At 46.4% G+C, this 26509-nt stretch overlaps 2 protein-coding genes across 6 annotated transcripts; one reads left to right on the top strand and one right to left on the bottom strand.

Annotated features, from left to right (window-relative positions):
• Positions 1 to 1755: 1755 nt before the first annotated feature.
• Positions 1756 to 16657, top strand: Slc23a1 (solute carrier family 23 member 1). 3 transcript variants are annotated; one of them, XM_050135032.1, is made up of 16 exons: positions 1756 to 1963; positions 4084 to 4142; positions 4701 to 4835; positions 5129 to 5286; positions 5850 to 5938; positions 6043 to 6110; positions 6257 to 6438; positions 6564 to 6684; positions 6849 to 7005; positions 7228 to 7375; positions 7840 to 7945; positions 8147 to 8276; positions 8357 to 8500; positions 8898 to 8993; positions 11824 to 12091; positions 16251 to 16657. In XM_050135032.1, the coding sequence occupies exons 2-15, from the start codon at positions 4110 to 4112 to the stop codon at positions 12069 to 12071; spliced, it is 1815 nt and encodes a 604-aa protein (XP_049990989.1). In that variant the 5' UTR covers positions 1756 to 1963; positions 4084 to 4109; the 3' UTR covers positions 12072 to 12091; positions 16251 to 16657. The 3 variants fall into 3 exon arrangements, with proteins under 3 accessions (XP_049990989.1, XP_049990987.1, XP_049990988.1); XM_050135030.1 differs by lacking the exon at positions 1756 to 1963 and adding an exon at positions 2009 to 2254; XM_050135031.1 differs by lacking the exon at positions 1756 to 1963 and adding an exon at positions 2050 to 2258.
• Positions 14691 to 25410, bottom strand: Paip2 (poly(A) binding protein interacting protein 2). Of its 3 annotated transcripts, XM_050135047.1 has the most exons (5): positions 25247 to 25366; positions 23938 to 24010; positions 20135 to 20298; positions 17961 to 18140; positions 14691 to 15695 (listed from the first exon to the last, which is right to left on the bottom strand). In XM_050135047.1, the coding sequence occupies exons 3-5, from the start codon at positions 20270 to 20272 to the stop codon at positions 15639 to 15641; spliced, it is 375 nt and encodes a 124-aa protein (XP_049991004.1). In that variant the 5' UTR covers positions 20273 to 20298; positions 23938 to 24010; positions 25247 to 25366; the 3' UTR covers positions 14691 to 15638. The 3 variants fall into 3 exon arrangements, with proteins under 3 accessions (XP_049991004.1, XP_049991003.1, XP_049991005.1); XM_050135046.1 differs by lacking the exon at positions 23938 to 24010 and having other exon boundaries at positions 25247 to 25410; XM_050135048.1 differs by lacking the exons at positions 23938 to 24010; positions 25247 to 25366 and adding an exon at positions 24958 to 25189.
• Positions 25411 to 26509: the final 1099 nt, after the last annotated feature.

The following is a 26509-nucleotide window of genomic DNA, read 5'->3' on the forward strand; positions in this document are numbered from 1 at the left end:
ATTGCTGAGCACTGGGTATGCTGTCTGCAATGTCTAAGTCCTAGTCCAGCATCTTCACTTGCCCTAGGATATACACAGTGCCACCTTCTTCCCCAGCCCTCTCTCTAGAGAGAAGCCGCAGAAACCAGAAAACCAGGGCCCAGGTTGCTGGCTGGACCCTCAGGAGTGTGAACTGTGGGTCTGTGCAGGTGCCTGTGATGAGGGCCCAGGTGATACTGGCTGATGTCACCATGGAAATCTGGAGTCCCTGCTCGGTTCTTAGTTTTGTTGTTAAAAGGAATGGAACTGTTTGGGAAGGCTTAGGAAGTGTGGCTTGTTGGAGGACATGTGTCATGGGGGTGAGCTTTGAGGGTTCCCAAGCTATGCGCTGTCTCTCTGTCTCTCTGTTTCTCTCTCTCTCTAGTGGTTTGAATATGAATGGCTTCCCCTAAGGTCATATATTTGAATGCTCAGTGGCCAGGCTACAAAGGTGTGGCTTTGCTGGCGGAGGTATGCCAGTGGGTACGTCCGTGGAGTCTTTCATGGGTCCACACTAGGCCCGGTGTTTCTCTCCGCCAGCTGCCTGCAGATCAGGATGTAGAGCTCTCAGCTTGTGGCCCAGCGCCATGCCTATCTGCTTCCTAACAGAAAGGTATAACCCCTCCCCATTTGGGAGCCTAAAAGCACAAGCCTGCTTTCCCTGACACTCCGTGAAGGGTTAATTACCTACAAGCCTCAGGTGTACTGAAGTTCCGGGCAGGAGGGTTGACCTTACTGATCACACACTTGGAAGCACACCAAAACCGCTGGCATCTACCACCTCCAGCCCGCAGTGGAGCTGGCTGAGCAGATGGACTCTGCCTTCCCCAAAGATACTCCTTTGCTCTCCTATAAAAGCCCAAGGTCCCACACACTAGATGCCCAGCTGTTCTGATTAAAGAACAATTCTGCTTCTGGAGAGGGACTGCCTGCTTTTCCTTGCTGCTTCAGTTCATGATGCATGATGTCTCAGCTGATCGTCAGTATCTGCCAGGATTCCAAAAAAGAAGGCTCCAGGGCCAGGGAAGGACTGGACTTGCCAGTGAGAGCAAAAACAAGCAGGCAAAGAGAACAAGCTTCCTTCTTCCACGTCCTCTACATAGGCTGCCAGCAGAAGGTATCGCCCACATTAAAGATGGATCCTGCCACCTCAGAAGATCCAGAATAAAAGTGGGTCTTCCCACTTCAAATGATGTAATTAAGAAAAAGCCCAGGGCTGGAGAGATGCTCGGCAGTTAAGAGCACTGCCCGCTCTTCCAGAGGACCCAGGGTCAACTTCCAGCACCCACATAGCAGATCACATCTGTCTGTATCTCCAGTTCCAGGGTATCTGACACCCTCAATAGACATACATGCCAGCCAAACACCAATGCACATTAGAGAGAGAGAGAGAGAGAGAGAGAGAGAGAGAGAGAGAGAGAGAGAAATTCAGAAAAAAATTCCTCACAGGTGTACCTAGCCGCTTGAGTTTTAGTTAATCCCAGGTGTAGTCAAGATGACTACCAACAATATCCATCATCAGGGTCTATTCTTGGCTAGCCTAAAATTCACTATGTAAACCTTATTGCCTTCCGTGTGCTGGAATTAAAGGAATGTGCCGCCACGCCAGCTAGGCTTGGACTAACTCTTGAGAAGAAACAATAGGTAATGTTCTAATCTTGGGAGCCGATCAGAATGTCACGTCTCCACCCCAGGCCACAGGTATCCCATTCTTTTGAATAGTAGGCTTAGGAGCAGTAAGGAGCAAAGCAAATTTTCATCTTCCTAGTGTGGCCAGAGAAACAGGAAGTGGGGTCTGAAGCTGAGCGCTGGGAGGGGTCCGCCCTTGGCCTCAAAGGTCACACCACCTGACAGGGTCCAGAAGACTTTTCGCTGCTGGAGTGCTAATGTCATGGCCCCCACACGGGGACACACTTCCGAGCCTTGTGCTAATGCACGTGTCCAGGTGAGGTTTGGGCTGAATCGAGCATTGACTGAAGAAGTGGTGGGGGTGGAGGGTAGGGGCTCCCTTTCTGCCACCTGCCTCTGCACTGGGAGGAGTCACAGAGGCCCAACAGGTCAGACCACTTTGAGAACCCGGAGAGAGGAGTGGACCGAGAAGCTGGGGTTGGAGAGGGAACTGCGCGCGCGACTGCCATGAAGCTGCTGCCCAGCTGGAGAGCCGCGCTGCCCATGGGCCCTCAGCATGGCCTGTGCCCCTGCATCCCAGCCTGGCCGTGGGCACAGCAACCCAGACGTAGGTAGCTCCAGGGTGGTTGGGGCTAGCATAACCGGAGGGGAGCAGGTGCCGATCCCAGGCCCAGCTCCTTCCAGCTGAATGGGCCCCTGGATCCCTGTGATTGCCTCGGCTAACTCTCCGCTCTAGCCGAGGTCAGGAAAAGAGATGTAGGCACAGAGTGAATGCGAAGAGTGATGGGCTTAAGGAGAAAGGTCCCATGTTCAGTTTAATGTTCGGCTATTTTTATTTTAACCCTTTGAGATAGTTGGGGTTTTTCTGTTCGTTTGTTGTTTGTTTTTCTATTTTATTTTCTGAGGCAGGGTCTTACTATGTAGCCTTGTCACAGAACTCACTCTGTGGACCGGGCTGGCCTTGAAATCACAGAAATTTGCCTGCCTCTGCCTCTTCCGCCTAAGGGCTGAGTTTTAAAGGTGTGAGCTGCCAAGATCTTACGTGGCCAAGGATGGTCGAGGCTGGTCTTGAATTCCCAACCTCTTGCCCTCAAGCTGGGATTCCAGTATGTGTCATCCCACCCAGTTTCCCTGTTATTTGAAATAATTAACAATTTAGATGTAGTACGTGTGCCCGAGCACGTGTGACGCATGTGTGGAGAGGACAACCTGTGGGAGCCAGTTCTCCAGCCTGCGGGTCCTGGGGAGAGGATCGAACTCAGGTCGGCGGACTTGACAGCAAGTGCCTTTTCCTGCTGAGCCATCTTGCCAGCCCCCAACTTTTATTTACTATTATTGTGTGTGTGTGTGTGTGTGTGTGTGTGTGTGTGTGTGTGTGTCTGTGTGTATCTGTGTTGTCTGAGTTTGGGTGTTAGTGCCACAGGTGGACAGGTGGCGGTCAGAAGACAACCTATAGAAGTCAGCTCTCTCCCTCCATCATGCAGGTCCAGAGGTCAAACTGGGGTCACTGGGCTTGGTGGCAGGTGCCTTCACCTAATAAGCCATTAGCTAGTCCTTTTCTGTTCCATTCAGGTTTTGCTATGTTAGGTGCTATTTCTTTAGTGTATAATCCAGGCTGGCCCAGACAGAACTCACTATACAGGCCAGGGTGGGCCTGACTTACTGCGATCTAACTGCCTCCTGAGTCCAGGGATTACAGGCATTAGCTACTAGACCCAACAAAATTTTTAACACTTTTGCAACAAGAGCCCCCTCCTCACTTTCCCAGGGTCCCCCAAACCTCGTAGTTCATCCTGGCTAATGTGTGTGTGTGTGGGGGGAATCCTCACCCTGAGACAGGGCATGGGCTACACAGGTCTTTCTGCAGATGCCTCAGGAACCCTATATGGTGAAGGCTGGCAGGGAGTGGGACCAAAACTAACCTGAGTTTAGCATCGGTTTCCTGAAACCTCACTTCCTGTCTGGCCTTGGTCATATCACTACTAAGTCTTTTTCCTTCAGCAGTGAAAGAGTTAACAGCCCGCAGCCCCAGAGGGCGGGGCATGTGGCAGCACCACGCAACACAGATATTGGCATTTGATGGTGATGCTGATAAGATTAACTTCTATTAATAAATGAGGGCTTCGGGAGTGAGTCATGCCTGTCCTCTCTCCTCGCCTGTCATCCTCCAACTGCCCCCTCTTCACCCTGTAGACTCTGGCCCTCCCTAGGGAAACAAGGACAGGCTCCATGCCAGGCTTGGATGCGGGTAGAGGATATTCAGAAGATAAACGTGCCCCATGCTTGGGTGGCCAGAGTTAATACCTCACCTCTCCCTGAGTGTCCCTTTCGCAATCTGGAGCTGTGGACCTGGTTACAGATTGACTTCGAACAATGTCTGATGTGCGGAGTAAAGTCCTCCTTGGCCTTGGTAAAGCCTTCCTCTTTTCTCCTCAGAAGTTTCTTCAACCCGTGTCTCAGAGATGAGAGCTCAGGACTCCAGGAGCCCGACACAGGTGCTGGCAAAAGCGGGGAGCTGGGCAGGGACACGGCAGGTGGGGGCTGGGCCTCTGCTGGCCTTTCTAGGAAGGCAGAGGCAAAATTTGTAATGTACTTGACAAGAAGAGACAGTCCTGAGCTTCACTGGCACGCGGGGAGTGGAGTAGAGGGGATAAGGATAAGGGAGCCTGTGGTTTGGGGGCTGACTGACCTGGGCTTAGATGGTCAGTAAGGGCTGGGCCTACTCCCTCTGTGGCACCTTCAAGGACATCCAAGAGGCAGAGGTGGATGGGAGGGGTCTTATCCAAAGCCTAGACCTCTCCCTTGGGCCTCTTTGTCTTCTGACTTAAGGGCCTCACTAGAGAGCCTAAAGGACTAGGGGCTCTAGAAGCCAGGCCAGTGCCTTCGTCCCTAAACTGGGATGTGGGAAGGAGCAGTGACTACCAGCTGTGAGGGTGGCCGGTCCAGTCCATCCTCACTGACTGGCCGGGAGGCCGTGTGACTCCCGTAGTCCAGGCAGCATAGGCTTTGCCGCTCATCACTCTGCCCTGAGCTGCAGCTCTCTCTTGCTTCAGCATGAGTCCCTGGGTTCAGCAGAGGATTCCACCAGGGACCGGAAGACATCCTTGCCCATGGAGCCCAAGTTGGACATGTTGTACAAGATTGAGGATGTGCCACCATGGTACCTCTGCATCCTGCTGGGCTTCCAGGTGTGTTTCCCCAAGGCCTCCCTGGACAAAAGTTATTTCAGGCCAGTACGACGACTGTCACCAAGCAGCAGTGTCAAAGCAGGTTAAGTGGCCTGGGAGGACTGTGGACCGCATGTGACAGGCAGGAAGGGCCCATCCACAGAAGCCATAGGAATGGTGTGGGGGAGGCTGGGGCTTTGGTAATCCCTAGGGGATGATGTCATTTGAGTAAGCACCCCGTCAGGACACTGACCTGGGATGCAGGTTTCCCCGTGAGTGTCATGGGGCCACCTCTCACACTCCTCTCACCTCAGCATTACCTGACGTGCTTCAGTGGCACCATCGCTGTGCCCTTCCTTCTGGCTGAGGCGCTGTGTGTGGGCCGCGACCAGCACATGGTCAGTCAGCTCATCGGCACCATCTTCACCTGTGTGGGTATCACCACTCTCATCCAGACTACAGTGGGCATCCGGTGAGCCGCCCCTCCCCAGCGCATGCGCGCTCGCACACCGCACATGGTAGAGCCAGAGCAGGCGGTCTCTCTGAGCGCATCTGGTATCTTCCCTGTCTGCTGCACTATCTACCTGGTCAGCCTTAGAGCTAGGTAGCTGGGCTCCCAGGAGACCGTGTGTAGGGCGTCTCCTTCGCTTGCTCTTTACTCCAACGTTTAGGGGCACTGCTTCCTTGCCCCACTGCCCATCCCTGTGAGCAGGCTTTCAGCATCTGTGTGGACCTGGGGGATTCCTAGGCCCGGATGAACAATTCTAATCCGGCTGGCTCAATGGTGGTGGATGCGAACAGTCGCAAGTAGCCCTCAGACGCAGAAAAGGAGCTGTCCATTTCTAGAGCACGAGGCTCTCCCGGATGCTGAGATGGAGGGCCGAAGACAAAGCTTGGGGTTTGAACTGAGGGGAGTCCCCCTGGGGCCCCAATGCCTTCGCTCTTTCACTGATGCTTCCTCCAAGCCTCCAGTTTCTATCCCTTTCCCTCAACCTCCTCTGCCACCCACCACCGCTACTCTGTGCCGCCTTCCAGGCTGCCGCTGTTCCAGGCCAGCGCCTTTGCCTTTCTAGTTCCAGCCAAAGCTATCCTGGCCTTGGAGAGGTGGAAGTGTCCCCCAGAAGGTGGGTTCGATTTTGATGTCTGTGCTGGAGGAGCCATCAACTGCCCAGAGTCTAGATACCAGGGTGTATTCACGGCACTGTGTTCTCTCTCTCTCTGTCCCCAGAGGAGATCTATGGTAACTGGAGTATGCCCCTGGATACCTCTCATATCTGGCACCCGCGGATCCGCGAGGTGGGTAGGGAGAATGGGCTGGAAGGAGGGGCTAGAAGGGCAGTTTGTATACACTGCTGAGTTGTGTTCAAGGAGGTGGTCGAGAAACTTGAACATTCTGTTGGGGCCCCTGTCAAGGTGACTTACAGCCGACTTTGCCTTTTTAGGTCCAGGGTGCAATCATGGTGTCCAGTACGGTAGAGGTGCTGATTGGGCTGATGGGGCTGCCTGGGGCCCTGCTCAGCTACATTGGGCCTCTCACGGTCACCCCCACTGTCTCCCTCATTGGTCTCTCTGTTTTCCAAGCTGCTGGTGACCGAGCTGGCTCCCACTGGGGCATTTCAGCTTGGTGAGTGGATTGCGGGACTGTTTCTGTCCAATCCTAGACCCTGCGCCCAGCCCCTTCACTCCTGCCGTGTTTCCAGGCGCCAGCCTGGCCTACCAGTTATTTCCTTCCTGTGTCTCTACCCCCAGTTCCATTCTACTGATCGTCCTGTTCTCCCAGTACTTCCGCAACCTCACCTTCCTGCTACCTGTTTACCGATGGGGCAAGGGTTTCACTCTCTTCCGCATCCAGATCTTTAAGATGTTTCCGGTGAGGAGCTGGCAGATGCTAAGACTAGCAAAGGGGAAGAGCTGAGGCAGGGCCAAGACTGGGGCAGGGGCAAGGGCTCCAGCCAGAGGCTGAGCGTCAGTGGGGGTTCTGGGGCTGGTGCCGACACAGGAGCCTGCAGCACCCCGTCACCCCACCCGCTCCAGATCGTGCTGGCCATCATGACCGTGTGGCTGCTCTGCTATGTGCTGACCCTGACTGATGTGCTGCCTGCAGATCCCACAGCCTACGGCTTCCAGGCACGAACTGATGCCCGAGGCGACATCATGGCTAGCTCACCCTGGATCCGCATCCCCTACCCATGTAAGCAAGTCCACTTGGTCCCTTCTGCTTCCAACCAGAACTCCTGTGAGACAGATGTCTGCTGACTCCAGTTCGGCTGACAATGCAGTTAGCATTAGCCCTGTCTGTGAATGCCACATGGTGTTTATCCCCAAACCTTATGCCAGTGTGAGACCCTCCCTACCAGCCCCTCTCCCTTTCAAATAACCCCGTCTATCCCCACCCCTGTTGTCTCCAACCCAGGTCAGTGGGGCCTACCCACAGTGACTGCGGCTGCAGTCCTGGGGATGTTTAGTGCCACGCTCGCTGGCATCATTGAGTCCATCGGTGACTACTATGCTTGTGCCCGGCTGGCTGGTGCACCGTCCCCTCCGGTACATGCTATCAACAGGTATGCCCGGCTCCATGTCTGATCCTGAGGGGCCACTATGAAAACAATTGTGGAGATAGGACTGGGTCCCATGGTTGGAGGCTTGGGCAAGAGAGCCAATGTCACCTCCAGCCCTCATTTCCCTGAGTACGGAACTGGGAATTACTCACTCTATAAATGCTGAAAAGTGCGGAGAGATGCAAGGGTCCCAGGGAAACCAGGTACCGACAACTGTGTACCCGGTTCCTCATGTGTGTTCTAATGCATGGCTAGCCATGCTGTGAGGTGGGGTACATCATCTCCGTGGTACAGATGAGGAATTGAAGCTCAGAACTGTCCAAGGGAGTAAGCACTGGCACACAGTGCTGGTATTGGCTCCTGGCTTCCAGAGTGGATAATGCCAGCCTGAACAGCCCCGGAGCCAAGAGGACAGGATAGTCTGTTGATGAGGCTGGACCAACACCCCACTCACCATTTCTTTACAGGGGAATTTTCACTGAAGGCATCTGCTGCATCATTGCTGGGCTACTGGGCACAGGCAATGGGTCTACCTCGTCCAGCCCCAATATTGGGGTCCTAGGGATTACCAAGGTGCCACGCCACCAGCCAGAGCGGCACTGTCCCGTTCTGTGTTGCAAAGCCCTGTTCTGAGTAGTCTTGGCTTTAGCCCAGCCCCACCTGTGGGAGCATCCCACCTTCACCCTTCCCTCTACCGAGCGCTGGGGTCTATTTATATGCCTGTTCCCTGAACTGGCCCTGCTTCTGGTTCTAGCCAGCCCCTGGCTTCCGCAGGTGGGAAGCCGTCGAGTCGTGCAGTATGGTGCATGTATCATGCTGGTCCTGGGTGCCATCGGCAAGTTCACAGCCCTCTTCGCCTCTCTCCCAGACCCCATCCTGGGAGGAATGTTCTGTACCCTTTTTGGTGAGTGGCCGATGCCTGCCCAGTGGGCATGGCGGGGCCCATCCAGCCAGGCTGCATCCCTGATGGTTCTGCGGTGGCAGGTATGATCACCGCCGTGGGACTGTCCAATCTGCAGTTTGTAGACATGAACTCCTCCCGCAACCTCTTTGTACTGGGATTCTCCATGTTCTTTGGCCTCATGCTGCCCAATTACCTGGAGTCCAACCCAGGTGCTATCAACACAGGTACCCTTTGGTCGCTACTGTCTCGAGATGTGGGGGAAAATGGGGCGTCTCTCAAAGCTCTCATACACGTGGGGTGGAAACCAGTGAAGTGGTAGAGCACTTCCCTAGCTCCTGTAATGAGGCTGGATTACAAGCATGAGTCTAGCTGTTGATCAAGTTTTATACGTGCTCATTTAATTTTCAAAACGAACAAGAGTTCCCAGGGGCTAAGTGTTGTCCTAAGCCAATAACTAGCAGCTGACAGAAGACTGTCCCAAAATATGGGACAGAGGTATGACAGGCTTGAAAGTCAGGGCTTTGAAGAGCCCATGGCCACGATAGTGGGCGACACCGGTGGGAAGTCCCTGAGCCTCTTAGAAAAGGCCACTAGCCCACTGGTCCTCGACTTATTCCACAGGCATTTCCGAAGTGGATCAGATCCTCACTGTGCTGCTGACCACGGAGATGTTTGTTGGCGGGTGCCTTGCTTTCATACTGGACAACACAGTGCCAGGTACTGGGTCAGTGCTGGGAGGAAGCACAGAACCAGGCCATACTCCTATGTACAACAGATGGCCTGGTTCCTGCGGAGAGATGGCCAGGTCTGATGCCATGCAGCAGCAGGAACAGATGGGTTGGCGGAGTGTCCACTGGCTGGGGGAAGAGCTTGTAGCATGGCATATTCCCTAGGTCTGGAGAGTCAGTTCTGGGTTTTGGGAGTCTCCCACCAATTCTTTATGGCCACCAGGCTGGAAGTGCCTTTGTTTTTGCAGAGTTGGACAGGTAAAAACGCAGTACTGGTTTGTGGGGGCAAAATCTACCAAGTAAGTTAGCAGCCTGCTACGCAAACAGAACCCCAAGGTGAACCTTCGTTGCCCCAGCTCTTGCAGGGAATGTGGAAATGTGACAGCCCAGTATGCGTATGCCCAGTAAATACATGTTAGAGACTGATGGCCATGAGATCTCACACCACCCTCAAAACCTGACAGGCTGGGCTGGATCAGCAGGGAAGCACGCGCCAAGCATGTATGAGGCCCTAAGATTCAATTCCCGGTATTGAAACCAAACAATGCCCACATCATAAAGTAACTGCGAATTGACAGTTACTGTACATGACCCCTGCAGACAGGCTTTGGAAACTGAGTGGGGAAAGCTCAATGAAGACAGTGGTTATTAACCATGGTTTCTTGAGGCATGGCAGTTCGGACTGGCTTAAACTTGCTATTCTCGTCTTTATCTGCTATCTGATGTATCACCATACCTGGCTTATTCCTGCGGCAAATGCGGTTCAGAAAAAGCTGGTGGAATTTACCAGCTTGGCCGAGGCAAATTGAGGCTGTTTGTTTTGAGGAGTTCTTCCCACAACATGGGACCTAAAACTGGGTTTAAATAACAAGTTGCTGAGACTAAGCTGGAGTCATCTGCAGATGAGGCAGCTCCGTCCTGAGAGGAGCGCGAGACTGGGACCAGACTGTCAGCGGGAAGACGCTCTGGGCTAGGCAGGCTTTCAGGCTATGGCAGCGGCAGAGAGGCAAGTGGGGCACCAGGACCACAGTCGTGTGTATGCCATCAGCTTAGGGGCAGCCTTTCTGAGGCCTCCAGCCCTCCTTGTTAAGAGCCTGAGATTTATTCGAGACTGCAGTGGCTCTGGGTTATTCTTAGCTCTGGCTGCCCTCACTCCTCCCACTACACTGGAATTATTTCAGTCTTTGTCAGCCCCAGCCCTTCTGAGAACCTGCAATCTCTGAGACTCTGGGTCTTCTCCCATAGGTGCACACTCCTCCATCAAAGAGTTTTGCTCAGCTTGGTTTTCATTCATACTATAGGAATGATTTATTTCCCAAATGTATAGTTAGAGTGAATCTTAATTTTGATAGTGTTTCAAGATCTGTGTCCTTGGCCTGGCAGGACTGCTCAGCAGGATGACCTAAGTCCAACCCTCAGGGCCCACATGATGGAGCAAGAGAACCTACTTCCTGTGCTTATCATTTGATCTCTGCACTTTCATAGTTACAGCATAAACATATATAAATATATTTTTTTTTTTTGGATTTTTCGAGACAGCTTTCTGCATAGCTTTTTGGTTCCTGTCCTGGAACTAGCTCTTCTAGACCAGTAAATATTTTTTTTTTTTTTAATATTTATTTTTTATTATGTATACAACATTCTGTCTGTGTATATGCCAGCAGGCCAGAAGAGGGCACCAGACCCCATTACAGATGGTTGTGAGCCACCATGTGGTTGCTGGGAATTGAACTCAGGGCCTTTGGAAGAGCAGGCAATACTCTTAACCGCTGAGCCATCTCTCCAGCCCCAGTAAATATTTTTTTTTTAAAAAGGATAAACAATAAACGTGACAAAAAGTTAAAAAAAAATACGTCCTTGGGGGCTGGAGAGATGGCTCAGAGGTTAAGAGCATTGCCTGCTCTTCCAAAGGTCCTGAGTTCAATTCCCAGCAACCACATGGTGGCTCACAACCATCTGTAATGGGGTCTGGTGCCCTCTTCTGGCCTGCAGGCATACACGCAGACAGAATATTGTATACATAATAAATAAATATTTAAAAAAAAATTCGTCCTTATGTATATAACCTAGATACTACTTGGGTCCCATGAACCCAGCACACACTAGCCCTATATTCAGATCCACCCATCCACCCATCCATCCATCCATCTTTTGGGTTTTCCCAGACAGGTTGCCTTGGCTGTCCTGGAACTTTCTCTTTAGACCAGGCTGGCCTTGAACTCAGAGATCCACCTGCTTCTGCTGGGATTAAAGATGTGCGCCACCACTGCCCAGCCCAGACAGAGTAAAATGACTTAGCATGTTTCTTCTCAAAATTTTGTGCAATAGTGCCTACACACCTCCCAGGAGTGTTCTGAAATAATGAAATTAGTTAGCACAGAATCTGATGCTATGGTTACACAGCATTAATCTTTAAAAAATTTTATTGTAACACTGCATTTTATCTGCATTGGTGTTTTGCCTGCATGTATGTCTGTATGAGGGTGTCAGATCTTGGAATCACAGACAGGTGTGTGTGAGCTGCCATGTGGGTGCTGGGAATTGAACCCAGGTCCTCTCGAAGACTAACTAGTGCTCTTAAACATGGAGGTATCTCTCTAGCCCCATTATTAATCTTTTAGTTTCTCAGCGCTATGGCAAGTAAGGCATCCAGGGTGGTAGAGAGTGCTTATCTAGCATATAGAACTGCCTTGGGCTCCATTCTAGCAATGCAAACTCAGCAAGACTTGATTCCAGAAGTATGCGTTACGACTGGTTGTGTGAAGGGGAAGCAGCACAGGGCTGTCACCCTCTTAGATGACCCCACTGTCCTCCTGCAGGGAGCCCAGAGGAAAGAGGCCTGGTACAGTGGAAAGCTGGAGCCCATGCCAACAGTGAGACGTCAGCCAGCCTGAAGAGCTATGACTTCCCCTTTGGGATGGCCGTGGTAAAAAGGAGTGCCTTCCTCAGATACATTCCTATCTGCCCAGTCTTCAGAGGATTTGCTAACAAGTCAGAAAATCAGACTCCAGTTCCAGAAGATACTCCAAACAATACAGAAGCCGCATCTGTGTGCACCAAGGTCTGAAACTAACTACGAAAGGAAAGGTAGGGTGTGTTACGACTCTTGCGGGAGGCTGAATAATCCAACATCTGTTTCAACAACAAAAACTGAATTAATTCCATTTTTTGTAATCTGTTTCAAGTTTCTTCAAGGGGAGAGTAGGCTGGATAAAAAATCCTATGTAGATTTTGGGTGGAATTCCTTAGCCATGTTATAATGAGCGCAGAGATTCCCAACTGTTGTGGGTCACCGATGGTTACAAGTAAATTGCAATATTAATCCTACCAGATATAAGCAGCATTTAGGACAAGCAGTCTATAAGCAGTCACCGTAAGCCTGCATTTCCAAATTATTTTATGCTTGTATTTTTTCAGTCTTTTCAAGTACTGACATTATTGGTATAAGCCACCATGATTAGTTCACTCCCTCTCAATTCATGACCACAGCCTCTCTCAAAATGTAAGAAAAAAAACTAATTCATTTTATGTGCGTGTTTTGCCTGCATGTCTGTGTGTCATGCACCTGTTCAGTGCCTGCAGGTAAGCAGTAAGCACGGGATCCCCTGGAACCAGAGTTATGGAGAGTTGTGAACTACCACGTGGGTGCTGGAAGCCAAGGGTCCTCTTGCCAGAGCCACAAGTGCTCTTATCCACGGAGCCATCTCACAGCTCAAGTGTGTATCACTACACCTAAATAATGTTTGGTATGGAAAAGGCTGAAACACTAAGACATTAAACAGGAAAAAAATCATTCCACATATACCATTTTGTTTCAATCTTAGTGGTCATAAAACTAAAATAATTTTAATTACTTCAGTACCACAAATCTGTTAGTACAAGCCCGTAAGGGGGGTGACCATTTGTCTTTAGGGCTTCAAAATGCGTGGACAGTTCTGAATCCTGACTTTGCCTAAAATGCAGAACCCTGGTTCGGGTTAATGAAATGCTTTCTCCCTACAAGCAGTGGTTCAGTGAAGGCTGAAAGGCACTTTTGTCTGCTATGCGAGCTGTTAAGGAGGCACATGAGATTGAGGCTAGTTTGAGCAGTGCCCCTTGTAGTACATTTGATTCTGAGCATTTAGAAAATAAAGGTATTATGGACCCCCCCCCCCACACACACAAAGAACAAGTTTCAAAGATACACACATTAAAAAGAAAAAAAAGAAAAAGAAAATTGGGGCTGTTGAAATGGTTCGGTGGTTAAGAGCCTGGCTGCTCTTCCAGAGGTCCTGAATTCAATTCCCAGCATCCATATGGCAGCTCACAAGGGTCTATAACTGTAGTCCTACAAGATCAATACTCTTCTGTGTAGTGGTATATTATTTGTATCTTGATAAATAAAATCTTGCCTGAAGACCACAGGCAAAGTCAAGCCACTAGAGAAGTTTTACCTCTACCAAGTCTGGGCGACTGCAGACTAAAGCCTCTCTCCTCCCATTTTATATTCCCTCTAGTGCTGGGATTAAAGGCATGTGACTCCCTAGGACTGGGATTAAAGGTGTGAGCCACCACCACCTGGATTTGTTTCTGCATTAATCTTGTGTAGCCCAGGATGAACTCAGAGATCCATCTGCCTCTGTCTCCCAAATCCTGGTATAAAAGGTGTTATGTCACCATTGCCTGACCTCTAGTGGGTCTTCAGGCAAGATTTATCAAAATACAAATAATATATCACCACATTCACCCCTTTTATTGTCTATAATAAAAAAAGGCTATATTCAGGCAGACAAAACATTCATCTACATTAAGTAAAAAAATAAAGGCAACACACCTGTTAGCTCTCAAAAAGTTAGGACTAAAGGAAGGGTGGAGAAAGGAAAAGAAAAAAGAAAAAGGAAAAATTAAAGCCAGGCTTGGTGATGTATGCCAGATCTCTGTGAGTTGGAGGCCAGCCTGGTCTACAAAGTGAGTCCCAGGACACCCAGGGCCGCACAGAGAAGCCCTGTCTCAGAAGAGACAAATGACCAGTTAACAGCGGCTGCTTGCCATGCGGAAAATAGTCCCTAAGTCCAACCTCCAGCACCATAGATAAAAAGTAGTAACTTCTCAGCGCTTTCCACAATGAATGTGAGTCAGAAACACTCACACAGAAGAGTAAGATAACCTCAGCACCCAAAAGCCCAAAGCAGGAACCTGAGCTGCAAAGCTGGCTTTAGCTATGTAGCAATATAGTGTCTCAAAACATAAAGTCGGGCGTGGTAGGCATGCCTTTCAGGAGGATCTCTGTGAGTTGGAGGCCAGCCTGGTCTACAGAGTGAGTTCCAGGACACCCAGGGCTGCACAGAGGAAACCCCGTCTTGAAAATAAGCAAAAACGATGAAATAAATGACTACGTGGCCCGTTTTAGTCTCCAGCCCTATAATATCAAGAGAAATCCATGCTGCTGCTCATGCTAAGCAGGTGTTCTACCACTAACACATTTCACTAACACTTATCCCCAGCACACCAGTTTTACACCACGGCGATCTAAGATTTCAGACACTGGTCTTAGACAACAAAAAAAGCAAGGACAAGTCAAATACTGGAGAGACACTTGCACTTGCACAGCTCCTGTGTATTTGAGCAAGTCCTCCTCTCTGAGCACAGCTCACCCACACTCAGTACCGATACTGGAGAGTCTGTACCAATAAACACAAGCACCAGCTCAGTTCTACTATTATTTATTTTTTTAAATATTTTTGAAAAAATATAATTTTTTTACAATATTTTCAACTTAAACACTATTCACACTGAACACGTATGGCAGCTTAACCTACCCAAATATGAAGTTTAAGAAGCCAAAACTGTTCTAGCTTTGTTAAAAGAAAAATTGTGCTGCAGACTATAGTCATGATAGTTAACAAAGCAAGGAAGAGCACCACTCAAAATCATGCTTCCGCCTCTTTAGTGCTCCAGTGGATGATGGGCTGGTGTTGGTCCTGTGCCAGACGTCACACACGTATGGCTATGATGCAGTGGATCCGCAGAAGACACACGCCTCAAGTCCTACTTCTTCAAGTTCACCACTGCTGGGCGAACCCAGTGTTCCTAACATGATAACGCACCAGGCAAAAGCCAGCCTGGCTCTGAACTGACCACCACCGTACCCTCTGCAGACATTCTTGTGTAACAACTTACTGCTAGTTAACACTTTCTTCAGAAAAGGTCATTTTCAATGGATAAATGCAACTGAGAAATCTGCTTAACAATCAGAACTTAATTTAAACTTACTCATTTACTTATTTTACAAAGTGTAGACATTAAAGTGTCAATAAATCCTCAGGGACCACCTACCCTCAAAGACAGACAATTCAGTGAGAGCTGGAGCTTGTTTAATTTGGTTCTTTGTCACAATTGACTGGTGCTTCTTCCACCGCTGTCTTTACATTAAGCCACGGGGCCAATTCTACTTCCAGGAACTGTGTGACAGCTTCTTACTTAGTAACAGTCTCAGCACTTTTATTAAGCATGCAAGACTAACAAAAACTTTGGCAATGCATTAAGTGTAACACAGTGACGAGAGAGCTTTTACAATGAAGTCTTCTAATACTGCCTTCACAGTGTGGAAATTGTGCTACATCCACCAAAAGAGGGCCCCGTCTACTCAAATATGTTAGTACTTCACCCCAGGAACAAACTCCTTTGCATTTGGATTCAGATTGCTCTTGACCTGGAAAATAAGTACATAAGAAAGAAAGAAAAAAAAAAAAGCAAATTCATTATAGTTGGCTGTGGATTCTCAGAAGCATTCAGCCTAGATCCTTATGTAAAAAATATCTTAGAAAAATACTACAGTTATACCTAACCCCAAAAACCTATGGCAGAGAAAGAAATGTGATGGACTGTTATATCCTTCTTTGTTTTATATAGGTCTCTTTGTACAGTCCTAGCTGGCCTTGAACTCAGAGATCAACCAGTCTATCCTCCTAAGGGCTGGGATTCAAGGCATTTGTCACCACACAAAGCCTCTATATCCTATTTTACCAACTTCTAAAGTAGGAGCTGACATTAAACATAACAACAATAAAAAGACCCCACTAACTTCACATAAACTATAGGACTATTAATAGCATGGGATAAGGACTTCTGTCAACTGTACATGATGCTCTGGGTGACTTCCAAGTAAGTTAAATATAAGTTTACAGTCGAATAACTGGGCATTGTTGGCTGTTGGTGAATTTTACTTATGACTGTCACTGAAAACTCGGGGGTCATCTTTCTGCAGGAGGAACTGGACGTAACAAGAAAACCACACAGAAGACAGAAGACCTGAGTTGGGAATCTTAGCTCTGCCTTTTCCAAATTCCCATGTAAGCTTGGACAAATCACCCTCTGAGACTGTTTCCATATCAGCTTACAAAGCATCCCACTTTTACTTTCCTAAGCATACACGTCAATGTAAAGAAATAGTGGGAAATTCTCTACATTGAGAGTTGGGAGTTGACAAAAAGGAAATCAGGAGATTCCAGGGGTAAATGCAGACATGCAGGTAGGCTTTTTTTTTTTAAACGGAATTTAATTCTAATGTCATGTATTTTAAGACTAAAACATAATACTAAACAATACATTGGACCAATAACTTAGATAAATATCCCCCATTCCCACAGGCAAATAAATCTAAATTTTAATTAATGTCTCAGGCCTGGGCTTGATCTTCAGCATTATATACACAGAAATAAAAACCCTTAAGAAGAGCGAACATGGTTTAATTGTAAAACCCAGAAGTCTTTTATATATAATCTCTGGCAGCTAGAGAAGTCTAAGAATGAATCAAAGTACTCTCAAATAGTTTGAGTTAATCAGTTTCCGTGTTATGGATTTATGCAAAATCCAGCTTATACTCAAGATTAGCAAAGGTTCATCAGAGCACCAGTATCATTTGACACGACTAATGTAGCCATAAGCAAGCATCTTGACGTCATATACCTTGTTCAGCTAGGTCACTGTCATTTACTGCAACAAAGATTATACCACAATGTAAATGTTTTCTGCATTGTCCTTTAGTTGCAGAATGGTTTCCAAAGCATGACGGGGAGGATGCTCTGGGATGCTTTTAAACAATTACCACGCTTAAAACCTGATTGATTCTTCAAGTTTAGGTGATTATGACAACAGCTTAGTAAACAAATGCGCACTGAACAGGCAACAATGAAGAAATTCCAGAGCCCAGGAGTTCCAGATAATTCTCTTGGCTAGAAAAATGAACATTGAAAACCAGAAAAAAAATGTAATTGCACGTGGAGCATGGTGGCTCACGCTTGTCATTCCAGGTCTTGATAGACTGGGGCATGAGGATTACTCTCTAAGTCTGAGACTAGTCAGGGCTATGCATTGAGTTTCAGGTTGGATTGTGCTGCAGTGAGACCCTGTTTCAAACATCCACCCACTTCACAAAACAAAGTCTTGTCTTTTATCTTACTCATCAGGGTCTACTTTAGTGACGATGAGAACTTTATTGCAAGGGCATTAGCAGTGATGACACTGAGGATAAGCAAGAACATAAATCTAGCTTTGCGTTCTTTTCCTGCCAAACGCTTGTAAAAGCATCTCAAAGAAACCCAATCAGGAGATCTAAGAAATTTTATCAGATAAAAATTTCCAGATTTTACCAAATGTTTAGGTGATAAAAGAGCAAAACTTTCATCAAGGTACTTTTATATAATCAAGCCATATGGTAATATTGTAAATTTTGTACTACTCCAAGACATTCAGATACTTCAAGGGCAACATAAGTTTTAATGCAACATCAAGGTTGAACCAACAAGTTATCCTATGTGAGACTGGGGGACCTCTGATTCCACGCTTAAAAAGAGTGGGAAATTTTCAAAGGGGAAGAGATGTGGAACTCTTCTTAAATAGAGCGTAACTGGATTTTCCACTTATGGGAAAGATGAGGTAGGGTCTAAAAAGATGAGAAATGACTTTTTTTTTTTACCACAAGATCTTCCAGAGAAGAGCCATCACTGATAACAAGGTCATTAAACTGGTCTTGGATTTGGTCCATAGTTTGTGGGAGATCTCGAGCTGGAATAAACCATTCATGTTCTTCTTCCTCTTCCAACATTTCTTGGAAACAGCGTTCAATAAATTCTTCTTCCCACAACTCCTCTTCTATCTAGAGTTACAACAAATAAGGGATAATTATAGCATAGCTGTAGGACATCCCTAAGTATGGCTTAAAATATCTTAAACGAAGCCACTTGCAATCATAATGTGAGAACAGGTTGTGGTAGGTTGTACACGCCTTTAATCCCAGCACTCAGGAGGCAGGCAAGTGGATACCTGAGTTTGAGGCCAGCCAAGAAATACACAGCGAGACCCTGTCTCAACACAACAGAACCAGATCAAATAATAATGTGGCTGGCTGTGTGGTTTACACACTTGAAAAACAAAGTAAAACTACTACAGTGAGTTCTAGGCCAGCCTATAATATAGAATGTACCCATTTCTCAAAATTTCCCATAAGAGCCAGTCACAAAAGTGCACAACTGTAATCCTAGTACTATGGAGGCTGAGAAAGGAGAATGGTGAGTTCACATACACACAAAACAGAAATACCAAACCATAGTATCAGAGCCAGAAATGCAGCTCACTGGTATAGTATATCACTATGCATGAGGCCTTGGGTCCGATCTTCAATAACAAAACTCAAAAATTAAAAACTTTCTCTGCTGCTTTTTTACTACAGGTAACAAAAGAAAACAAAACCCCCATAAAGACTGAGAAGAGCTGTTTAGGGTTATTCTAGGTCTTTATTTGTCTCTACAGAATGTCTTTCCATTTAAAACAGCAGGGAAAAAGTAAAGGAGTGAGCCAGGTGGTGGCGGCACACGCCTTCAATTCCAGCACTCAGGAGGCAGAGGCAGGCGAATCTCTGTGCATTGGAAGTCAGCCTGGTCTACAGAGTGAGTTGTAGGACTGCCAGGGATATGCAGAAAAACCCCATCTTGAAAAGCAAAACGAAAATAAAGAAAACCCTCAAAATAAAGAAATAATCTCTTTGAGAAATATTTATCAGAATTACCCATGAAGCCTTGAAATACTCAGCCCCTAACCCAATCTGCATAAAGACTATAGGAAAATGTCTAGGAGGTAGAGATTAAACAGCCAGGGCGACACAGAGAAACCCTGTTTTGATACCCCCCAATCTCTCCAATAGAAAGGGAGGCTGGAAGAAACGATTCAGTGCTGAACAGCACTAGCTGTTCTTTCAGAGGACCTGTTCCCAGCACCCATGCTGGGCAGCTCACAACTGCTTGCAGTTCCAGCACTAGGGGATTCAATGTCCTCTCCTGGCTTTTGCACCTGCACATACATGGCTCAGCCATAGGTTAGGCTCATAACCAAAAGAAGTAAAAATTAATCTTAAAGTTCATGCCTTTAATCCCAGGACTTGGGTGCAGAAATAGGCTGGTGTATTTCTGCAGGTTACTGAGTGAGACACCCTGCCTTAAAAACAAACAAGACAACCCTTTTCTCCTTTAATAACAGCCCCACACCTCTATTGAATCTCACTGAAATGATAGAAACTGTTTTACTCTACAATGTCCATCATTGGATACAGAGATATTAGGCTACCTACTAATTGCCAAACCAAACGATCAGGATTGGGACTAAGAAAGTGAGAATAGTAGAAATGGGGAAGATGTCACTTACCAATCTACCAGAGTTCTCTAAAGAGTAGTAGCAGATTTTAAGGTTGATTAAGATTGAGGCTCTTAGGTGAAAAACAGACCAATTTTGCACCAGACATCTATGGTCTGTGTGCTTCAATTTCTTAAATTCTCTCGGATTTATACTGTAATACAGAGATCTGATTGGTTTAAGGCAGCGGTCTTCAAATTGAACCATCTGGGACCTTTTTTGGCTTCCTGGGCTCTATCCTATTATTCTGCACCAATCTCTAGAGTGTGACCCCGAAACAAGCTGCCCAAGTAATTTTAATGAGCAGTTAAGACTCGCAGTAATTAGCAGCCAAATAAAGTAAGAGTAGTAACACACAAATCTTTACCCTGCATATAAATGACTACCCTCCCAACACAATGGGGTCAAACACATCTATGAAAGATATGAAGCTACAAAAGAAACACGTTTGTACACAAAACTGACTTGTCTGTTGAATTCCTCTTCGTTTTCCATCCACATGTACTCTGCAAATGGATTATCATCTTCATGAGAATGACCGTTAATAATCACATCTTCATTGATGATGCTTGGGCTAGTACTGCTGCGACTTGGATCTTTCATGGTTGGTGTTTGTTGTCGTTTTTAACCTTTAAAGTAGAGTACAATCATTTTTTTAGTTCCTAATGAGTGCACCTGCTGTTATTACCACCCACCAAAGTGTTAGAGGCACATGCGACATTAGAAATGATTAAGAAATAGCTGAGACAAGGGCTGAAGCTATAGAAGTAAACAATGCTTTTGTGTTTGTGTGAGGACATGCACGTGTGTGAAGGCTATGTTTTAAAAGTTAGGTTCATAAATTTTACTTGACTTTTGTTAGTATTTTTTTTCCCTATTAATGCTGTTTAGAAATCAGCTAACCTCTTCTTGTTTTCACTAGATCATGTCCTTTATCTCCGTTCCTACTTGAAATTCCTCACATACTGGTTTCCAACAGTATATCACTACTAAAATTTTAAATATGATTTTATCATCTTTCTCCACTAGTTTCATATCTTAAGAATTAGCATTAAGCCGGGAGGGCAGTGATGGAGCATGCCTTTAATCCTAGTCCTGGGAAGTAGAGGCTATGCAAAGAAACCCTGTCTTAAAAAAAAAAACAACAACAACAAAAAAACACGAAAGGAGGGGCTGGAGAGATGGCTCAGTGGTTAAGAACACTGGCTGTTCTTCAGTAGGACCAGGGTTCAATTTCCAGCAACCACAAGGTAGCTCACAACTATCTGGATCTCCAAGATCTGACACCTTCACACAGACCTACCTGCAGGCAAAACACCAATGCACATAAAATAAAAATAAATAAATAATTAAAAAAGAAAGAAAACCCAAAATGGTCTCATTAAACTTCAAATAGATACATTTCTTGCCTGGGCTGCATTCTGAACTGTCAGACTCCTCAGCTTTAGTTGTACTCTTACTTTATCACAGTCAGTCAGACAGACAGACATTAGTCTACCAGTCTCTTTAGCTGTAAAGTAAAAATAACTACCCCACCAGACATGGTAATGCCTATCTGTAATTCTAGCACTCAAGAGAGTGAAGGAGAAAGACTGCCCTGAGGCTGAGCCACCCTAGATCACACACTAAGTTCTAAGTCAGCCTGGGCTATGTAATAAGGACTTGTCTCAAAACCAAAACAATATTCACACACACAAAAATATTTCCATTAGTCCTTTTCCACACAGAAGTTTTCAAGAAGCATTAAGTTTCTGTCTTAATGTTTGACACTACAAGGTAACGGTTAGAACAGCACCCTAAGAGCCAGACCCTAACTCTAACCCTCTAAATGAGGCATACCTACAGACCTGTAATCTTAGGACTTGGGAGGCTCAGGTGGGAGGATCTAGCTGTACTATGTGCATAGAAGACTTATTTTCAAAAGGAGAGAGAGAGAGAGAGAGAGAGAGAGAGAAGCTACAGGCTAGAGAGTATAGGAGCATGCCTTTGATCCCAGTACTCAATAGACAGATCTCTTGAGGTCCAGGGCAGTCAGGGTTATATATATATAGTGAGTCCCTATCTAAAAAATAAAACCAACAAAAAACTATCACGTCTGTTTTATTCTTCTCAGCTGTGTAATGTATAAATCAGTTATTTACCCTAAGTCTCACCCTCCTCAGATGCGAACTGGGTAATAATGAAAGTACCCACGGCTAGAGAGGCTGTTCAGCAGTTGAGAGCACTTATCGCAGAGGAGTTCCCAGCACCAATAGAATAGTGGCTCACAACCATCCTTAGCTCTGGTTCCAGGGGACCCTTCCTACTCCACCCTCTGATCTCTGCAGGTGCCAGGCACACAAATGGCACACATAATTACATGAAGGTGCACCACATGTATGCTCAGTGCTCGAGAGGTCAGAAGTTGGCAACAGATACACTGGAACTGAAGTCACAGATGGTTGTGTGCTCGGAACTGACATTTGGGTCCTCTGTAAGGGGCAACAATTAAACAAGCACTTTTCTTAACTGCTAAGCCACCTCTCCAGCGCCATTTTTTGATTTTTGTTTTTCTGAGACGGGGTCTTATAAGCGAAGAGTGGCCTTGAGAACCTGGACCCGAAGCTTCTGCCTTTACCTCCCGAGTGCTGGGATTACAGTCACCCAGCACTGGTGTTTACTATTTATAGACAAGGTCTCAGTACATGGTCCTGGCTTGCCTGAACTTGTAGACCAGTCTGGTCTCAAACTCATAGAATCCATCTGCCTCTGCCTCCTATATTTATAAAACAGGCCAGCCCCAATCTCCTAAATGCTAGAATTATAAGCCAGACCTAACCACAACCAGTTAATCATTTAGAAAAATTAAGCATCAAAAGCAAGGTACAAGGTAAAAATAATCACAGGTCTTCTACCTGTAGGAGTGAAACAATGTTATAGAAAAATCCTAATCAAAGGTGGCACATGGCAGGAATCCTCGCTACTCGGGAAGCAGAGCGGTAAGAAGTCTGGTAGATTTATCAAGACTCTGCTTCAAAGGGCTGGAGATGTTGGTTGTTACACTACAAACAGCAAAAAATCAAACTCTAAGCCTGTGATGTAACACTAATCTCTAATGTTATAAGGCCGATTTGGTAAGAGTAAGGATGGCACACCATTCTCCATCATTTGAGTAAAAAGCTCAAATATATCAGAAACACTAATTTATGCAACCAGGTGTTAAAATTTAAGATACAACTCAAGGGCTGGAGAGATGGCTCAGCCGCGAAGAGCATTGCCTGCTCTTCCAAAGGTCCTGAGTTCAATTCCCAGCAACCATGCGGTGGCTCACAACCATCTGTAATGGGGTCTGGTGCCCTCTTCTGGCTTAAAGGCATATTCGCAGACAGAACATTGGATACATATTTTTTTTTTAATTTATTTATTTATTATGTATACAACATTCCTTCCACGTATGCTTGTATGCCAGAAGAGGGCACCAGATCTCATTATAGATGGTTGTGAGCCACTGTGTGGTTGCTGGGAATTGAACTCAGGACCTCTGGAAGAGCAGTCAGTGCTCTTAACCTCTGAGCCATCTCTCCAGCCCCCTTGGATACATATTGAATAAATAAATCTTTGAAAAAAAAAAAAAGGACATAACTCAAACCCTTTAGGCAGATGATCATCTCAATGGTATCAATTAAAGCCTTTTAAATTAAAATTTACATTTTTAGTTCTTTTAGTTTTAGTACTTTTTTTGTACTTGCCATATTTCAAGCGTCCCTGCCCATACTGGGTTTTACTATGTAGCTATGGTTGGTCTTGTACTTAAAAGAGATCTGCCTCTGCCTTCTGAAAGCCCCATACTCCAAGTTTTCAATAGCCACAGGAATGCTGGGTTTCAGAGTCCAGCCACTACATCTAGTTTAAATAACTAATACTTATAAAAGTACTTAGAACAACGATTGGGATAATTAAATGATATGTACTTGCTAAATACCTGCCAAGCTCCTGTTTTCTCAACTTCAAGTTATGTAAGAAAAAACCTGCTCTATTTCACACACTGTCATGATGAATATGAAAATACTTTATAAATTATAAAATGGGGTGAAAGTGCAAAAGGTTGTTAAATACTACCTTCAATCTTCCACAATAAAATTGCTCTAACAGTGGACATTTTATGTGTCATTAAAATGAAGGCATCACTATCTAGGGTCATAAAGTGATAAACCTGAATTAAGATTTACTTATTGGAGGAAACCCCACTATAAACTTACTCTGTCCCAAAGAGGGTAGAAAGTACCTACCTCAGTTTGAGTTCGCAAGGACCAATATGCACATCCTTTAACCATTACAGTGAATCGCCATTCCCCCCATCCCCTAAAGAAAGATAAATAGGGTATATTTTTTTGAAAGTTACCTGTCTTTTGATACATACTTGTGAGAATGGTTTTTGTTCAAGGTCATTAACAGAGACTGTGTTCAATATCCTGTCATTTACAGACCAAAAACAGAGCCACAGAACAGCAAGAGCTGGATCTCATTAAAGTTCTTGCATAGTTTCTCTTCCTAGTTGAAACGATCTACAGCTCACATTTCAGACATTACTTACATGAACCAATGCCTATCAACTACTAAATGAAACGTGAAAAATGTGCCACCGTGAAAAATGAAATGCTCAGCCAGCACACGCAAAATGAGCATCTCCTGAAATTAGCGTCAAAGGCTGTCAGCAAACTGAAAACCAAATTATTTCTAGGGTTTGGGCCTGCAAAAGTAGGGAAAGCAAGCCTTTAGCACCTATCAGAAAATTATCGCGGGCTACTGCAAAACGTTTTTAAAAGTAAACTTCACTAGAAGTCCTAATACTCCCTTTCGTTGAGGTAGCAGTGGTACCGAAAGGTAAGGGGGCCAGTATCCAATAATATGAATTGAACGGGCCTTTTATCTATCAGCACCCCAAACAAAGGCCCGTCCTATCGGGAGCACTTGATAAAGCTTAGAATAAAGGGGTAGGGGTGGTGAAGAAATGGAAGAGGTTGAAATATACAGGCCGTTCGACCGTTACAGAGTGCTCCCCTGGGACACCGTCAGCCTGCCAGTCCCTTGGCCCCTTTCCTCCCCAAACCCCAGCGCCGCAGAAACGCGCAGGCGCAGTAGCAGGAGCTGCGCGTGGCGACGCGCAGGCGTAAAGTGGGTAGAAACAATGAGCTTTGTTGCCCAAGCGGCGGAGGGGGGGGGGCACAGGGAAAAGGTACTGGATAGGTTAAAAAAAAAAAGTCTGAGGATTGAGGAACGCAAGAAAGTGCTATCCCGGCAACACTCACGCGCCACAAAAGACCCGGACAGACGACTGTGCGGTCGAAATAATAATGAAATGAGAAAAACGAACAGAAAAACGAGCTGAGGCCACTTCGAAGAGATAGATGGAGCCTGCCCCGGCTTATCCCTCAGACTCGGCGTAAATGGACCAGAAACAACCGAGGTCAAATCGGCCTCGGAGGCGCACAGCCTGAGCGGCCTTTTTGCCCCCCTCGGCCTTGCCGAGAGCGGCCTCTCGACCGACCGTCGGGGTCGCCGCGCCCCCACAAAGCTCGGTCTGAGGGGACCCCTCACCCAGTGCACGGCAGCGGGGACGGCAGCCAACGAATCCTGTCGGCCTCCGCGGATCTCCACAGGCAGCGCCGCTCCCCCGCTCGACGTGCGCTTCGCCCGCCGCCACCCTTCTCCAGTCCAAACAAACACCCCAGCCCGGAAGTGACTTCACTTCCGTCAGCGCCGGCCCCGCCCACTCGTTCTGTCTTCTCTTCCCAGCCAGGCCACCAGAGTGCGCAAGAGAGAATGCGACTGGTCTGAGTTGTGTTCCCATTCAAGAGCAAAGGTCTTCCAAAGGCCTTCCAGGCGCTCAGCAGAGACCCACCTCGGGGTTTCCTAGGTCTCTTGGTTTCTCTTTATGCGAGTGTGACTTCTCACGCGCCCGCCCCACCAGAATGATGGGATTCTGTGAATATGGGAGCTGGGAACTAAGGTATGCATATGTAAACTTAAGTATATATACTAAAAGGGGTCATCCAAATAATCTACTCCGATATACATACTAAAAATAACACACTGGGTCACGCTAAGAACACGCACTGATGTCATACTGAGATCCTGACAAAAACAAAATGCAAAAGCAGAGGTATAATATAGCTGATCCACAAGCATTCGTTCTCACTCACGTTAAAGACAGACCTTCACACGCTATCAAAATAACAGCAGGTGGTTCCTATGCAGACTACTGAACCTCTTTGAAACCAAGACAGGAAACTGCTCAAACTCAGACAAAACTAAGGAAGGCTCAAAGAATTTCCACAACAGTAATTCCATCACGTTTAAGACGTAAGAAGCAGGAATACAGGACCATCATTGCTACATGAGACTTTGTCAAAAGAAAAAAGGTCAGCAAGATGTTTTAGTGGGTAAAGCAAGCTTTGTGACCTGAGTTCCATCCCCAAGACCCAAACATTAAGGTAAAAAACACCAACTCCACAACTTGTCTCTGACCTCTACACATGCCATAGCAAACAAAACAAACCGCAAACCTTTGAAGCTTAAAAGCTTCAGTGTACTGGCCTATGTGTTCTTAGTCACATTTCCTTGCTTTCATCATTGGCAAGCTCTTAAGTTCTGTCAATGACACTAAGCAAGAAAAACTATCTGGATGTTGTGGAAAACTGAGTATACTCTGATATAGGAAAATTGAACCTGGAAATTAAATTTGAATCTTCAAAAAATACCACATACTCATCCACTGAAACAACCACTTTTTTTTTTTTAAACAGTTGCAACCAGATCCATGGTTTCATCTCTTTCTATAGTACTCAAAGGTCTTCGCAT

This window comes from Alexandromys fortis, unplaced genomic scaffold, assembly GCF_014885135.2.
Source record: "Alexandromys fortis isolate MF-2015 unplaced genomic scaffold, M_Fortis_MF-2015_v1.1 scaffold_25, whole genome shotgun sequence".
Lineage (NCBI taxonomy): Eukaryota > Metazoa > Chordata > Mammalia > Rodentia > Cricetidae > Alexandromys > Alexandromys fortis.

Excerpts from the sequence above, each read along its gene's own strand:
- Slc23a1 (XM_050135030.1), top strand. The coding sequence starts at position 2,155 with ATGAAGCTGCTGCCCAGCTGGAGAGCCGCGCTGCCCATGGGCCCTCAG. Across the intron at positions 4,143-4,700 it reads ACTCCAGGAGCCCGACACAG|CATGAGTCCCTGGGTTCAGC; the intron begins GTGCTGGCAAAA and ends CTCTTGCTTCAG. Across the intron at positions 7,376-7,839 it reads CCGGTACATGCTATCAACAG|GGGAATTTTCACTGAAGGCA; the intron begins GTATGCCCGGCT and ends ATTTCTTTACAG.
- Paip2 (XM_050135046.1), bottom strand. The coding sequence starts at position 20,272 with ATGAAAGATCCAAGTCGCAGCAGTACTAGCCCAAGCATCATCAATGAA. Across the intron at positions 18,141-20,134 it reads AAGAGGAATTCAACAGACAA|ATAGAAGAGGAGTTGTGGGA; the intron begins GTCAGTTTTGTG and ends TTGTAACTCTAG. Across the intron at positions 15,696-17,960 it reads CTTCTCTGGAAGATCTTGTG|GTCAAGAGCAATCTGAATCC; the intron begins GTAAAAAAAAAA and ends CTTATTTTCCAG.